Source organism: Arachis ipaensis, chromosome B9 (genome assembly GCF_059453495.1).
Source record: "Arachis ipaensis isolate K30076 ecotype BB chromosome B9, ASM5945349v1, whole genome shotgun sequence".
Classification (NCBI taxonomy): Eukaryota; Viridiplantae; Streptophyta; class Magnoliopsida; order Fabales; family Fabaceae; genus Arachis; species Arachis ipaensis.
Genome location: NC_142444.1, coordinates 582772 through 600134, shown reverse-complemented (window position 1 = coordinate 600134; position 17363 = coordinate 582772). Strand labels below are relative to the sequence as shown.

At 31.7% G+C, this 17363-nt stretch overlaps 2 protein-coding genes across 2 annotated transcripts; one reads left to right on the top strand and one right to left on the bottom strand.

The window, feature by feature from the left end:
* Positions 1–1799: 1799 nt before the first annotated feature.
* Positions 1800–3693, bottom strand: LOC107641584 (akuammiline synthase 2-like). Its single transcript, XM_016345068.3, has 2 exons — positions 3483–3693; positions 1800–2944 (listed from the first exon to the last, which is right to left on the bottom strand). The coding sequence occupies exons 1-2, from the start codon at positions 3691–3693 to the stop codon at positions 1800–1802; spliced, it is 1356 nt and encodes a 451-aa protein (XP_016200554.1).
* A 2783-nt stretch (positions 3694–6476) lies between these two features.
* LOC107641585 (protein ENHANCED DISEASE RESISTANCE 2-like) lies at positions 6477–13277 on the top strand. The gene is made up of 19 exons (XM_016345069.3): positions 6477–6869; positions 7379–7453; positions 8008–8061; positions 8141–8206; positions 8307–8356; positions 8462–8589; positions 8673–8710; positions 8818–8915; positions 9015–9110; positions 9705–9769; positions 9858–9929; positions 10027–10475; positions 11082–11145; positions 11231–11403; positions 11474–11626; positions 11727–11870; positions 11957–12052; positions 12137–12238; positions 12930–13277. Exons 1-19 carry the CDS (start codon positions 6711–6713, stop codon positions 13020–13022), a joined length of 2175 nt encoding a protein of 724 aa, XP_016200555.1. The 5' UTR covers positions 6477–6710; the 3' UTR covers positions 13023–13277.
* The last annotated feature ends 4086 nt before the right edge of the window (positions 13278–17363 follow it).

The window sequence follows — 17363 nt, the reverse complement described above, 5'->3', positions numbered from 1 at the left end:
GAAAATTCATTTAATTAGATTATATATGTTGTTTATTCTTTTTAAAATTAAAGGTTTTATAATTGATTGTGTACTAAAAATATAAACTTTTTTTGTACATAATTATTTTTATAATGACCTACAAATATGGTCAAAAAAGAGTTAAGTTCCTCCTAAAGGTATTGGGCTAAAAGGATGGAACCCAAAATAACACTTTGAGGAGTTGAATTTCTCTTCACTGAGAACTATATTGGTAGAAGTGGATTGGTTGGATTTGGAGTGTAAAGGTGTCATCTAGTTAAAAGAAAACCAAACTAGATGCCCCTTCACTAATATCACATGTCAGGAGCTTTAGTTTAACGTATGAGAATCAACTTTCTACCCTTTTCAGTTGACAAGACTTGAGATGATCCCAAATACCTAAAGATATTTTGGAAAGAGCAGTAAACTAAATGTCAGACTAAAACCATTGGCCAAGGGTGTCCTCTTCATCATGGTTTTACGCTATAAAAAGGACCTCAAGCCATCTCTGCAAATCATCTTTTACTTCACTTTTCATCCTTCATCCTTCACTCTCACTCTTCACTTCACAGACCCTGAAACCCTTTTCATCCTTTACTTTCACCTTCACCTTCATCCTCTTCTGAGAGCTTCTCTTCTCTGTAAACCATTCCTGTCCACTTTAAATAAAGCTCATTCATCCTCTTGTGACATTAGTGGAGGTCTCAACACTTGTTCTCCACATCTCTTCTTCACTATTAGTTCTTGTATTGTTTATTTGCCATTAACAGAAGTGTCTTCCTCACAAGTTTACTTACCCCTAATCTCTCACCTTAACTATTATTTTTTCACTTAATCTATTTTTCACGAAACCCACCCGAATCAATAATTTATTGTTAAGCGAATTTACTCTTTAGTGGATAAATTTATTGTTTTTTTATAACAATTTCGCTACGTTACCAACAATATTTCTGCCAATTTCTACCAACTCTTATTTATAACTGTGTTTAATGGAAGTGTCTTTGTAGACGTGTCTAATAAAAATATTTTTTTTTATAGTTGTGTTTAATAAAAATGTCTTTATAAATATATTTTTTAAATGTATCTTTTTATATATGTATTTAAAATATAATAATTAATTATTGTTAGTAATAAGTTAGCAGATAATATATGCTGAACCCTAAATCCTAAACGCTATACTTTTTCTTTTTATAAAGTTTGCCGCTTTTAAACAAACTTTCTCTCCAATCTAGAAGTTTGCCCATGTGTTAGGCGAATTTATTATTACATAAAAAAAAAAAAAGTGGATCTCAAAAAATTAAACAAAAAATTATTATGAAAAATAATATATTTTTTATTTTATTTAAAAAAATCCTCCAAAATTTTATCTAAAAATTCCATATTAGAGTATTACACAAAAAATTTAACTTACAAAATTAAGTCCAAAAACACAACAAATCATGAACTAAACCAAAACACCACTTTTACATGTTTCATCACACCTAGCAACCCCATCCACTATATGATGTCCATTGCACCCATTTGCTTGTCTCAGTTAATGCCATTTGCTTCCATTGTTATTATACATTAGTCCTTATAAAAGAACTCAATTTCTATTGTTACGAAATGCAAATTTGCAATACCAGAAAGAATAATTGTACCAGTTCTAGATGCTTCAAATTGATGGAAAGAAAAGAGACGATAGGAGTAAACCAAACCTTGATATAGACACATATATTTCACCATACATACTGATAACTTCCTCTACATAGTTATAATCTCATTAGCACAAATGTAACTTCACCATAAATAAATGTATGTTACTTTAATAGAATTGAAACAGAAGGATTAAGCAGAGCAAATTTGAGAAAATCCACATCATTTTCCAATGTAGCAATGTGTTGGGGTCTCATTGAGATCCATGCTTCCATTCCATCCTTTGTGTCCATGAAAACCACTGTGTTTGGAATTGTTTCACTATTGCCACCTTTCTGAGCCAACCACAAAGGTTTTCCCAACCCAAAATCCAACTCTTTGAATCCCATATCACACCAACTTGTGAACAAAAACGACACCGGATCTTTGTTCACCACCTCTTCAAGCATCAACTTGCCACACTCATCACTCCACCAAAACCCTTCATCCTTTTGAACTCTCACCAGCAATTCCTTTGTCACTTTCCCAATTCCACCCTTTGACACCTTTACCAATTCACTTATCTCAGTGTCCTTCTTCACATTCTCACATAGCATCACTGCTGGCCACAGCAAGTTCCCAATGGAGTTTTGTGTGAACGGTTCTCCCATTCTTCTCCTCATGTCCACAACATGCAGCACTACCACTGGCCTATTCTTGTCTTGTTCTTCTTTCGTGCATGACATAATCATGTGTTTGCATATGAATGATGACACTGCTTGGTACCTTGTAGGGTTTGTGTTCATCATTCTTCCATTATTTCCTAATGCAGCCTTGGATATGAGCTCATTCATGGCTTTGAAATCAAACAAGAATCTTCTTGTGGTGCAGAGTGTTTCAATTTCTATGTTCCTGCCGAGGTTGAGCACCCCCGAACGCATCAGTCCAGAGGTGTTCACCCTCGGCGGGAACAGAGAAGGCGCGGAAGAGAAATCAGGAAACGATATCTCTTCCGTTGACCCTCTAGAAATGGCAAACCAAGTCTTCAAGAAAGTGATGCAAGAAGAAGCATCCAAGAGTGTGTGAAGATTGCACATTGCAACAGCTATTCCGCCACACTTAAAAGTGTTGGCTTGGATCACTAACTGTGGCAACACTTCATGGTTAGGGTGAGTCTTGTTTGGCTCACAAGGAAGCAATTCGTTAAGCAATTCTAGTTTTGGTGGGTTGAGGAACTCTTCAATGGTGATGTTCACTATTGTGGATTCTATGTAGATTGCACCTTCATCATTGCAATTAATTGAAAATGGATCATCACTACTCTTTCTACCTGCAAATAGGGGTGTAAGTTACCGAACTAAACCGAAATTTACCGCAAAATCGAACCAAAATTTACAACAACCGAATAAAAACAAAAAAAAAATCAATTTTTTTGGTTTTTTTCCGAAGTAAACCGATCGGTTCGGTTCGGTTTTCGGTTGGCTCAGCAGAAATCGAACCGAACCGAACCGAACCGCAGAAGTGGTTTAGTAATATATTGAAATGGAAATTTTAGACTTAACAAATGTGTTTGTTTTATGTTTAGTTGTTGGAATGAGTTGAAATTGTGTTGAATTTGAATGTAATGTAATATTATTTCAGTTTATTAATTGTTTTGAACATCATTTTACTAAGATTAATTTTCTATTAGTTAAAATTTAAAAATAAAAAAAACCGACCGAACCAAATCGCTTTTGGTTCGGTTTGGTTCGGTTCGGTTGTTGCGCAAACAACAAACCAATTAGTTGGTATTATGTAAAAACCGAATAAATCGGTTCGGTTGGTTTTTGGTCTAAAATCGAACCAAACCGAACCGATAACACCCCTACCTGCAAGAGGGTAGAAAATTGTTAGTGCCTCGGATAGTGATTTCTTCAATTGTGTTAAAATGTCTGAAGATCCTTTGTGGTAAAATAGGATTAGTGGAAAATAGGTGTTAAGTTGATACACATCGAATAAACATAGTTTGTGCTTTTTGTGTTCTTCAAGAGTGGGTAATGATGGTTTAATGCTTTCTCTACATGTTATCTTAATTTCCATTATAAACTTTTATTTAAGTATATATTATAATTTATAGGGATTTAAGTATATTCGCTTAAATAGAGGAAGGCTATGGTTATAAGCTATGAACCAATAGTTTTGAACTTCTAACTTATATTATACATATATAATAACTTATTATAGAGAAGAGTAACCACTTGGTTTAATTAGGATTTCAGGTCTAGTCATATACTAATTAAGCAATGAGAAGGTTACATTAAGATTCACTATTATTATGATAACGTTTATAATATTTATTTTCAAGTTAAAACTGAATTACAGTGTAATTTAAGGTAAATACTCATATGCATTTCCTTTATGTAAAGTTAATATATAATTGAAAAATATTAAATTGTATTTATTTACAAGCACACAGAATACTAAGATACAAAATATAAAGATATAAAATGTGTTTGATAGATGAGATATTGTATCTACACTAAGACACAGAATATAAAGACATAAAATGTATTTGATAGATGAGATATTGTATCTACAGACATTAAATCAATGTATTTGGTATTTATATATCTTAAAAGAAAAATAAAAAAATAACACTAACAAGTAATAAAAGATAATTTATTTTTTATTTTTCTTTCATTATGCTTATTAATTTTTTATAATTATATTTTTTTTTAAATTTTTTGAATGAAAAAAATAGAATAAATTGAATTTTTGTAATTTGTTTTAGTTTATTATAAAAAAAATATAAAAATATTAATTTTTGCATCTCTATCTTCTATATTTTATTTTTAGTGTCTTATTTTATGCTATTCTTAGAATAAAATGCAGTATTAGACAACAATTTATTAATCAAACATATTAAATCATCTAACTATTCTCAATTAGCAACTTTATATAACGACAATTATACTGTGAGTTTTTACCACAATTTAACTTAAAATTTTTCGTAAATAAGTAAAAAGACGCTTTTTATTTTATGAATTCTATAAACAAATTAAGGACGGAACATTTGAAATTCTTCCCATCTGATAATACCACTTCAAAACTCTTATCTTCCAAGTTAAATATACCAATATTATGATAATATAGACGGTCTATATCTTCTAAGTTATCAGTTGGATTTGATTTCTTTTAGGGTTTAAAAAATTGCTAACCAACATTTCAACAGAAGAATTACACATCCAATCATTAGTGTGTAATTTCTCCTTAAATTGCTAATCATATATTCTTGACCATGTTTTGTATTTTTTTTAGTTCATAGATATTAAATTTGTAAGTTTCAAAACCATGATTCTAAAAATCAAATTGAATCGATTGATCGGATAAAAAATAATTAACTTAAACAATTCAGTTTACACCATAAAAGTGTTAAAAAAAATTGCTATTGAATTACTAAATTGGTCAATAAAACTGAATCGAAATCTGTCATTTAATAATTTATTTTAAAAAATTGAGAATCGGCTATTTTTAATATTTTTTATTAGTATTTAGCTAGTATAAATATTAAATTATCTTTAATAAATAAAATTATTAATATATTATATAAATTTTAATAAATATAAGTGTAAATTATATTAACTCATCTATATAAATTTTAGTAAATATAGATACAAATTATGTAGTTTATGTGTCTAAACTATAAATTCTTGTAAATATGAATATAACTATAGCTAACCAAATGTTAGTTCAAAATAATAACATCTAGTGAGCATATAATATTATTGTATTTTTAGTGTAAGCATAATATTTTTTAATAAAGAATTAGTTATAATTAATAATAGGGGTGGCAAAGTGGGCCGACTCGCCCCAACCCGTCCCGCCCAGCCTAGGCCCGCCATATAAATGGGGTGGATCGGCCCGCTCCGCCAACTAAAATGGGTTCAAAATGCTAGCCCGTCCCACTTTATGGCGGATTGGCGGGTTGGCGGGCTAGCCCGCTTGACTCTTTTTTTTTTTTGAAAAATAAAATTTATTAAAATTAACCAAAAAATAATAATTAAAAAATCAAATACAAATAAAAAAATAGTCAAATTATAATATAATTTTTTTACTATTTTTTTTTAATTTTTAACTTCAATAAAATTGTTCAAAATAATATTTGTCAATAGAATCATCTTTATTTTAAAAAATAAGTTACATAATTTGAGCATATATACGAAATTGTAAAATAAAATAAATAAAGTTAATAACTCAAAAAAGAATAAAAACAAAAAATGAAAAAAAAAAGTGTTTAAAAATTCTATAATTATTAATTTTATAATAGTAATCACTCTTTTATTTAATTAAAAAAATAAAAATAAAAATTTTCGGCCCGGCGGACCGGTCCGCCCCGCCCCGCCAAAACCCGCCAATTTGGCGATGCGGGTTTGGCGGGTTTTTTAATTTAGCGGACTCCAATTCCTAATCCGACCCGCCTTTTTTAGCAGGTTTAGCGGATCGGTCCGACGGACTCGACCCGTTTTGCCACCCCTAATTAATAAGTCCATCTCATTTTTATTTGCTCATGTATATGAAGACATGTTGGCAAGATATATATATATATATATATATATATGATTGTGATCATAATATGAATACGCGTAATCAAAGTTAAAATGTAGGCAGCCAACTAAGTGTAGGAGATTTAATTTGGAGTGAGAGGTAATTATATATGGAAGGAGATGGAGGGGGCAAGAAAAGTTGACCAAAGAAAAGAGAATAATGTGTGATGAGTAAAACACGCATGAATATTGTTGTTCTTGAACGAGAAGTGAGGGAACAAAATAGGTAATATTAAAACCAATTCAAATCTCATCATCTAACTCATGCAAAGGATAGGATCATCATCGATCATAGGCCTCTTTCATCTCTCATTCCCCGTTGCAAGATCCGCCGTGTAATCACATTATTATTATTCTCCTTCATGCCGCCACTGCCTCCTCCTTCTCCTTCGTCTTCTTGATCCCTTTCAGCGAAAGAGATCGAGAAGGCCGAAAGAAGAAAGGAGGAGGAGGTTTTTATTTTCATTTTTGAGGATTCGTCTAATAACCATCCATAAAAATAAATAAGTGAAAATGGGTGGTGGCGCTCAAATTGAAAATGGTGGCATGGAAGGGTGGCTCTATCTTTTCACGTACAATAGGCTTGGCTATCAAGTCTCACGTAAGAGATACTTCATTCTCAAAGAAAATCTTCTTAGTAGCTTCAAAAACCAGCCCCTCTCCGTCGTCAAGGTCAACAACCTCACCCTTATTATTCTTATTATTATTGCATGTCATGGATTTGTTTCTCTCTATAGCTGTGTTTGGTTTAGTGTTAGAAAGAAGAGAAGCACGTTTGAGTGCATTGAACGCTTTTTCTTAATGTTTGGATTTTTTTTTTTTTTTCTAAACGCCAACGTAGTTTTACGTTCTTAACGTGCGTTTACAAGAAGTTAGAAATTGTAGCTTTTCCGTTTATAAAATAATTAAATTTATTATTTTTTTATCAATTTTACTCTTTATTTCCTTATTGGTAGTTTCTTTAGTATTCAAATATTTTAAATATATAATTATATTTTTTATTAAATTTTTATTTTTAATTTTGTATAAAAAAATTTATTTTTTGTTTGACTCTATTAAAACTTGTAATGTACCATTTCACGTAGTGTGTTATGAAAATGCATAACCCATTATTACAATGATTGGATTAATTTATATAATTAAGTTGACATTGGAGACTACTAAATAGAAGTAACTTTCAGGAGCCAAATAGAAGTGCAATTATAGACTCCAGCGTTCGTGTTAATGACAATGGAAGAGAGAGCATCAACAAAAAGGTACACTAGCTAGTGTTTGGGGAAGAGACAGAAACGAAAAGACTGAGACTGAGAGACAGAAACTAAGAGACAGATATTGAAATAAATCTCAATATTCTGTTTGGTGCAAAATGGGAGACAAAAATTGAAACAAGAATGAAACTCTAATTTAATTTGTACAAATGGTAAAATTGGAATTAATTAATTGAAATGGAGATATTTTAGGTATAAAATGTTATTAAAGTTTCAGTCTCCATCTCCAAAAATTTTAGTCTCTTATGTCCCTACTTTTTGGAGGTACTGAAATACTAAAATTTTAAGGATAGAGACAGAAATTTTAGTATCAATCTCTAAACCAACAAACATGATGCTTCTCAGTATCTCAAAACAAACACTACCTTAATAACTAATAAGTAAGTCATCAATTAACCATGCATTTATTGTAACCCAAAGTAATACATTATCAAGAAAAATCAATTGAATTTGAATTTTGTTGTAACATCTTATCCAAATTGGCTTATTTTTTTAATACTAATTAATTAAGTAGCAGTGGCTATTTGCTTTAATTTCTGCAGGTGTTCTTCATCTTCACAGTATATAATGCTTCAAACCAAAGGGATAAGCTTAAGGTTGTTCTATTCAATAAATTAAATACATATATATAAATCAAAATTTTACTATGATTGATTGAGCTATTATTGTTTGTAGTTGGGAGCAAGTAGTTCAGAAGAAGCTGCAAAATGGATTCGTTCATTGCAGGATGCTGCTATGAAGGTTCCATTTCTTATTAAATCTCTTTCACCATAGACAAATTATAATAATAATGAATTATTTGCATTGTGTATGTTATTATTATTATATGGTTGCATTGCAGGAGCCTCCAAATCTGCTGGCTTCTCCTTTGCCAAAAAAATCATCTCTAAGGTACATGATGAGATTTATTTATACATGATGAGCATGCATATAACTGTATATATATATATATAGAAATTGTTGTAATAATTATTATTATGATGTGATCAAAAATAGAAAGGGCGGTTCAAAAAGGCCAGATTGGGTGAAATTCTCATTTGACTGGCAATCATGGATATACAGTGAAGCAATGACCTCTGATGTTATTGATCATTCACCATGGCAGATTTTTGGTTGCTACAATGGTAATATAAGTACTAATTAATTGTCCTCATCATTAAATATTCATTCATAATCATAATCTTTGCTTATTATATGTTGTGTGTAGGACTAAGGATGTTCAAAGAGGCAAATCCTCGTAGAGGTGTAAGTTGCATTGCATGATCTTATATATATGTAGTATATGATGTTGTTTGATTAATTTTAGATGAGAAAATGATATGATATGATATGATTTTTGTACTTGTCCTCAGTGGGGTGATATACCTGTAATGATGGGAGTGGGTGTGGTTGATGCAAGTTCAGAAGCTATTTTCCACACTCTTATGTCTCTTGGTCCTTCAAGATCAGAGTAAGTTTCTAATTATCCAAATGGTGATGAATTTAATTAGATGATGATTCAAGTTCACTAATCAGATTATAGATTTTTCTGATGCCAATAATCTTGCAGATGGGACTTTTGTGTATACCAGGGCAATGTGGTTGATCACATTGATGGTCACAGTGATATTATTCACCTTCAGATGTATAATGATTTTCTACCATGGTAATAATCAATTCAATTCTTAACGTTTGGGGTAAATCCTATTTGTGTCCCTAACGTTTAAATCGTCCTATTTATATCCCTAACGTTTGTAAAAGTGATTCAATGTTATCCTGTTGTCAATTACACATCATGAGCGCTTTAGTTTAAGTTTTAAAAATCTCTTATTGAAGTTAGAATACAAATGTCTTTGATAGAATCGATGATCTACTCCGAAAAATAGCTCATCAAATGTTGAAACTAATTCCTACAACATTTACATAATTCACTTTTTCTAGGGACATAATTGAATCTAAACACAAATAGTGGGTATAATATTAAAATTGAACACATCCAAGTGAGACCTAATTGAGAATGAATACATCTAAGTGAAAATAATTGAAAAATATAATCTAATTTGTTAATATAATTGATAGTAGGATAACATTGAATCATTTTTATAAACGTTAAGGATACAAATAGGACGATTTAAACGTTAGAGATACAAATAGGACTTACCCCAAACGTTAGGGACAAAAACGATACTTTACTCTAACAATTAAATTAAGTATTCATATTCATTTTTCTAGCTAATTAACTTGTCTCATCTTTAATCAGGGGAATTAAACCACGAGATATGCTGTTAAGAAGGTATTGGAGAAGAGAGGATGATGGCACATATGGTAATCTTATTATCATTATGATTATCTTTGATATTAATTAATTAATTATTCATGAGTTGGGTTTAATTTAATTTTGGCTGTGAAACAGTGATATTGCTCCATTCTGTTCATCATAAAAAGTGTCCACAAAATAGTAACTTCGTCCGTGCATCCCTTAAAAGTAATGTATGCTTTTAAATTGATGTTTAATGCTTAATTAAACTAATTAGTTAATTAATTATTGTGTGTTACTGATAATGGATGGCATGAATTACTAGGTGGAGGATATGTAGTAACTCCAGTTAACAAAGGAAAGCAATCAGTAGTAAAACACATGCTTGCAATTGATTGGAAGTTATGGAAATTGTATCTGAGGCCTACAGCATCAAGATCCTTGACCATTAGAATGCTAGAGAGAATTGCAGCACTGAGAGAGATGTTCAAATCAAAAGGGGAGGGAGAAAGTGTAGAAAATATTGCAGCAGATATAGGGATACCAGCAACTCCAGCAAATGAGAAGGAGGATAATGAAGTAAAGACAGGAGATAATAGCAGCAAAAAGGTAGTGGACCTTATGGAAGTGGAAGATGATGCTCCCAAAGAGGGTACAAGGAGAACAAGTTTGGTTGGGTTGCATGAGTCAGCTGATGAGTTCTTTGATGTTCCAGAGCCTATTGACCAAGATCATCTTGACAATGACTGGCAATTTGACAATCAAACTTCTCAGGTTGCTTTCCATCCTACCTGTACCTTTTTTATTAGGCAATAGGGGTGTAAGCTACTGAACCGAACAGAAAACTACTGCAAAATCGAATCGAAAACTATAACAACCGACTTAAAAACCGAAAAAAATCGGTTTTTTTTTTGTTTTTTCTGACAAAACCGATCAGTTTGGTTCGGTTTTCGGTTGGTTTAATAAAAACCGAACCGAACCGAATATATGCATACATTTCAATGTTTTAACCTTTAACCTAACAACAAAAATTCTCAATCCCTAACCATTTCAATGTTTTACTCTTATTATTTCAATTTATTGACTATTTTGAACCTCTAATTATTGTGATTTATATTTTTCTCATTAGGAATTAAAAACTGAAAAAACCGACTGAACCAAACCGCTATTAGTTCAGTTCGGTTCGGTTCGGTTCGGTTGGTTTTTTATCCAAAACTGAACCAAACCCAACCGATAACACCCCTATTAGGCGATCACTCACATGAAGACAACTGCACGTGAATTTCCATCACAAATGAAGTAAAATGTTATTATAGGAAGATAAAATTTGTGTGTTTCTCTGTTATTTCTGATTGGATTGAAACTATGTGATGTGTACAGTCTCCATTTCACCCCAAGTTACCAACACCTGCTGGTTTGGTGAAAAAGCTGCAGGGCCTTGCAGGTTTTTAATTAGTATATATCAAACGTGCATATTTTTAGATGATTCGCTGAAACAATATAACATAATAATTGATGTTTTATTGCAGTTCAGAAAAAAGGGTATATGGAAATACCAGAGGTAGCATTGGAGACAGATGAGCCAGCTTATGGAACTACTCTTCAAAAAGATTTAACTTGTGATTCACCATGCAGTTGGGCTGAATCTGATCCATCTTTGTATTTGATTCGCGGCCCAACTTATTTGACAGATAATCAAAAGGTATGCTTATACAAATTACAACAACAATGCTGGACGATAAAGTGTTAGAGATATAACCATTCGTCTGCAGGTCAAGGCAATAGGCTCCTTGATGCAACTTGTCGGCGTGGATTGGCTCCGATCCGGTGTGAGAGAAGATAATCTAAGTAGTCGGCCTAGTAGCATAGTTCAAAAATATGCAGCAGCAGGTGGTTCAGAATTCTTTTTTGTTATCAACATACAAGTAAGTAATTAGCAGGAACTAACTCATATAAACCATATAATATAGAACTCATGAAGTAATGTATGTCATCATAATAATTGTATGTGTGTATAAATCTCAGTTGCCAGGGAATCCATTGTATTCTGCTGCACTCTATTACATGATGAGAACTCCATTGGAAGACAATTATTTACTGCATAATTTTGTTGAAGGAGATGATGCCTACAGGAATTCAAGATTTAAGTTGATACCATACATTTCTAAGGTAGGTAGTAGTGATCATTGATAAATATATAAATGCAGAGTGATGTGTATATTAATATTGGCATGCATGTGGTTTAATTTGTTTAGGGATCATGGGTAGTGAAGCAAAGTGTTGGAAAGAAAGCATGTTTGTTGGGGCAAGCGCTAGAAGTAAAATATATACGTGGGAAGAACTATTTAGAGGTATGTAACCAAGTCTTTAATATGTAATCATATGATGAATAGTGTTATGGTTACTGATTATTGATGTATTATTTTTTTTTTCAGCTTGATATCAATGTTGGATCTTCAACAGTTGCAAGGGGAGTTGTAAACCTTGTTCTTGGATACCTTAACAATTTGGTCATAGAAATGGCATTTTTAATACAGGTAAAATATTGACCTTTTAAATTTATAGTAAAGATTCAGATGCAGTTAACTTCACGTGAAGTTAATTGTTGAGAGTCATTAGATGACAATTTAGTTAAATCTGTCAAATTATTTAACGACTTTTAGTTGTCAGTTTTAGGGGTGTAAGTTACTGAACCGGACCAAAAATTACCGCAAAACCGAACCAAAAATTACAACAACCGACTTGAAAACCGAAAAAATCAGTTTTTTTGGTTTTTTTTTTTACAAAACCGATCGGTTCGGTTCGGTTTTCGGTTGACTCAATAGAAACCGAACCGAACCAAAATGAACCAAAGATATGCATACATTTCAATGTTTTAACCATTTTAACCTTTAACCTAACAACAAAAATCCCCAACCCCCTAACCATTTCAATGTTTTACTCTTATTATTTTAGTTTATTGACTATTTTAAACCTCTAATTATTGTGATTCATATTCTACTCATTATGAATTAAAAATCGAAAAAACCGACCGAACTAAACCGCTATTAGTTCGGTTTGGTTCGGTTCGATTGTTGTAAAAGTAGCAAACTGAACGATTGTATATCTATAAGAACCGAACCGATAATACCCTAGTCAGCTTCACATAAAATTGACTGCACCTAAATTTCTATCTTAATTTATATATTTGCAAACAAGAAGACACTTGACAAAATGAAAACTGTGCAGGGGAACACACAAGAGGAGCTCCCAGAGATACTTATTGGAACATGTAGACTCAATCATTTGGATTCATCGAAAGCATTTATGGTCAAACAATAATGAAAATTAGGGTTGTTGTTGGGCTGGGCTTTGATAGAAATTGGGTCAGTAAGTGGGCCTGTCAGGGACCAGAATCATTGGTCCGACTGGTCAAAGCGTCATCTATTTTGAGAAAAGTGAAGAGCATGGCAACTCTTCACTACAGTTCATGCTTTCATTTCTGGTGGATATGCCAATGCTATTGCTATTTCTAGGAGAGTTTCCCTTTTGTAAAACTTAAACCTGTTGTTCCCTTTTGCAGTTTTGCCTCTTTATAGTGATATATAATTAAATATCTTTCACTTCATACTAATTAGAATATTATATAAATATATGAGAATAATAATTGATGAGAAATTCCTACACAAACAAAAGATTCCCACTTTGCATTTAGACACGTGATAAAAGAAGAATATTACTACATCCCCGTTTAGAGAAGATAATATTCTTTTTGTGATAATTGTAATTAGTTGTCTTGAATTGTAGTCACGTTCATCAACAACTTGAGGTTGCAATCTTAACATTTTAATATAGTGACTAAAAATAAAGCCTAACAAGTTGACTCAACAGAATTTAGTTGGGTTTTGAACTATGATGTACGGATACTGACATGGACACGGGACACGACACAGGACACGTCGACATGCGAATTTTAAAATCTTACATGACACGAGAACACGTATATATATAAATTATAAAGTGGTTTTTAGATAAATTATAATGATATTTTGATATTTATTGATATTGAAATATAAATTAAAATCTTTAATTATTTTTAATGTCTTGTTTTAATTATATCAAGTATTTAAAATATTTTTTGTTTTAATAAATAATAATATATACTATATCTAAATTTATTTTAAGAATGTATGTTAAGAATAAAACTGGACACGCGGACACGTGATGGTATTTAGGTGTATCCAGACGTGTTCGGAGAAGAATTTTTTATTTTTTATTAAGACACGGTTGGACACAGCAGACACGCGTGTCGGACGAGTGTCGGTGAGTGTCGTATCCGAAATGTGTCCAACACGCGGACACGATAACTCAGCGAAATGTCCGTGTTTTGAACCAATTATTATCATTTTCTTTCTTTTTTTTTTTCTAACAAGGGTTGAAATTGAAGGAGAAGTGTTTGAGAAAAAAGGGATTCAAAGAGTGCAATCCAAGTTAGTTAAGGAAGGGTTGTGAAGTGGAGCAGCACTAGTGCAGTAGTGCCACCATACTCTGTTGTTTATATTCCCTTTGAACAGATTTTTATTTCTTTTAGAAAGTGAGAGTATATTTGAAGGAAACTATCAATGATTCAAAGAGTGTAATTCAAGTTTGCTCAGTTATTTAATTAGTACTAGTCAGAAAAGTTTGATTTTTAGATGAACTCTTTAAAACCTGGCTAAAGTTTTCGTTTTACATAATGTTGTTCAACTTCACACTCAAATTTTACTACTACTACTACTATTATAGTATTGGAAACATTTTAAGTGCAACGGGAGTATCAGCGCTCCAATTATTTTAACCGTTGATCTAAATTATAAAAAATATATATAATATATATTAATTAAAATTAACGGTTAAAATAATTGGTGCACCGGTACTCTCCGGTGCACTTAAAATGTTTCCTATAGTATCATTGCTTTAGGCCATCAAATTACTTACCATACCTTTATTTTTTTTTAATTATGTTTCTTTTAAGTGAGTAATTTCCTCAATAATTTTCGAAGAAAAAACATTTAAAACAAAAATGAAAATGGGATATGAATTAATGGCGTTTAAGGCCTTCCGTTTCGATTCTACAGCTCCTCGATAAGCATTCAAAGCATCAACCGGTTCTCACTTGTTGAACATTAAAGTTCAAGTTGCATTGTTGCAAGGTAAGTGAACTTCAAATGTTGACCAATTTAATTCTTATTTTATTTATTATTTTTTTTTAAAAAAAAAGGGGGAAGAGACATGGGAGTATAATATTATATTATACACTTATATAAATCAAAGACAACTCAATATTACATAAATCACCAAAAATAAAAAACGTTATGTAAATGTTTCTTTGCATATCATTTTATAAATCGAATTCACTAAACTCGAATTACAAGTTATAATAGTAAATCGAATTAAAATATATCGAATTAGTAGGATTTCATGTAAATCGATGTAAGTAACTTCGATTTACTAAGAAATACACATGGTATTAGACATTACCCATAATAAATCGATACAGTCTATCTCGATTTAGTCCATGATATTTGCACATAGTAAATCGACACACCTTGATTCGATTTATGCATATTCGCGTTCCAATGTAAATTAATACACCCTTATTCGATTTACATACATACCTCTGTATAGAGAATTCAAATTGACTTGTTCGAATTACATTTCATCACATCATGCCCCATCAAAACGAGGAATTCATAGCAACTAATGGAATCTATAGTAGAAGATTGAAACTGCGGAGATGGAAAATGACCCAAATCGAATCTATCGGTTGGATGGAATTACACATATTACTGATAGCATGCATGAAGAGATTAGTAAATAAAATTTAATTTTTTCATTTTCTTTAAGAAATAAAAAATTGCTAGTGATATTAAATCGTTCATAACTTGATTATTAGAATTATTAGAATCTTTAAACTTCAAATAGTAGTTAGAGTATTGATTTAGGAATTTAGGGTGTTAGAAGATTGAAATCACAAATGCATGTAGGATGAGGGAGTAATTAAGTATGTTGACGAGTAGATTAACAGGTTTGGTTAGAATTTGTAAGTTTTTATTGTTAGAAGTTTAACGAGGTTAGAAATTTTGTTGGAGTTTAATTTAATTTAATTTAGATTTCAAGTGTTGGATTAACTAGGCAGTAGGGATTAGCAAGAATTTAGAATGATTTAATTTATTTAAAAAATTGAATTTCAAATGTTAGATTAAGGAAGCACTACAATTTTAGTTATATACTAAAAGGTTTAGCTTTCCGTCGTAAATACTATATTAACTATGTTTTGTTAGAATTTAATTTAGTTTTAGTTAAAGTATTTTTTTATTAGAATTATCTGTTTTAGGTAATTTTTGTTTTTTAGAGTGTTATGATTCTAAGAGAATTTTTTATTATCATGCAGTCCCACCGCTGTATCACGAGTATGAGGAGGCAGCATGACATGTCCTTAGACAATAGGATCATGCCGTACCTGTAGATGGCTGGTGTGGCCCATTTCGCGAGACTTAACGACCGCTGGTTTAGGTTGAATAAGCCATTAATGAGTGTATTTCTTGAGAAATGGCATCCGGAGACGCATACATTTCACCTGCCATTCGGAGAGTGCACGATTACGCTACAGGATATAGCGTACCAACTAGAGCTCTCGATCGATGGACAGCACATCAGCGAATATTTGACAGATTTTGAGCGGTACATCGACAGCAGCCGTCCATCATGGGTTTAGTTCGAGGAGTTATTAGGTGTGTTACCGACGGCAGACTGCATCGACAAGTTTACTGTGAAGTGCACTTGAAATAGAATTTGCAAATCATCGTCACTGCCTATGACAAAGGAGTCGTACTTCACATCATCCTGCAACACGAAAATCAAAATTCTATAGAATAACTTCTCCACCATTTCACACCTTGCATCCCCAGATTTTAGATTATAGTATTCTGAAACTCGGTGAAACTCGTTGAAGGTTTGAGAAAAATACTAAGCGGATCCTTATCAATAAATTTAATTTCAGAACACATTTTTTTCTTAATCGACCCTCTATAATGCACCAGAACTAAAAAACTATCATCACTAGCCATTGTGACTTTCACTATCATGAGAAATTCATGTTCAACTCCTATTTACATACGTTGGTTTCATACTAAATCAAATTCTTTAAATTCGATTTATACATATAGCTCAATACATACTAATACGAGTATAATGAATTCGATTTACCCCTAGCAACCATTGAGCATAAATTGAATTTGTTACATTTGATTTACTAAGGCTGTTAGAAAGGGTAAAAGAGAATAATTAAAAAATAATTTGTGTGTATTCTAGTTGTATAGAATGATAAAGAGTATTTATAAGTGTTAAGAGAATCAAAATAATAAAGACATAATATTCTACAATAAATATTCAGATATTTTAAATAATGCTAATTGATATAATTAATCCTAATTATACTCTAACATCCCCCTTCCCTCTCAAAATCAAGTAACAACTTGAGTTTGAAACTTATTTAAAACAACGAAATAACAAAAACGCGTAAGCTGATAAAATGGGTACAGACGTAAAAAACGCAGACGGAACTGTTGGAAGAAAGCGTAGACGGAACTGCTACAAAGAAGTGCAAATAGAACTGCCATAAGGAAGTCCAGACGGAACTGC

Excerpts from the sequence above, each read along its gene's own strand:
- LOC107641584 (XM_016345068.3), bottom strand. The coding sequence starts at position 3,693 with ATGGAAATTAAGATAACATGTAGAGAAAGCATTAAACCATCATTACCC. Across the intron at positions 2,945-3,482 it reads AATTTTCTACCCTCTTGCAG|GTAGAAAGAGTAGTGATGAT; the intron begins GTAGGGGTGTTA and ends CCCTATTTGCAG.
- LOC107641585 (XM_016345069.3), top strand. The coding sequence starts at position 6,711 with ATGGGTGGTGGCGCTCAAATTGAAAATGGTGGCATGGAAGGGTGGCTC. Across the intron at positions 8,062-8,140 it reads ACCAAAGGGATAAGCTTAAG|TTGGGAGCAAGTAGTTCAGA; the intron begins GTTGTTCTATTC and ends TATTGTTTGTAG. Across the intron at positions 9,930-10,026 it reads CGTCCGTGCATCCCTTAAAA|GTGGAGGATATGTAGTAACT; the intron begins GTAATGTATGCT and ends ATGAATTACTAG.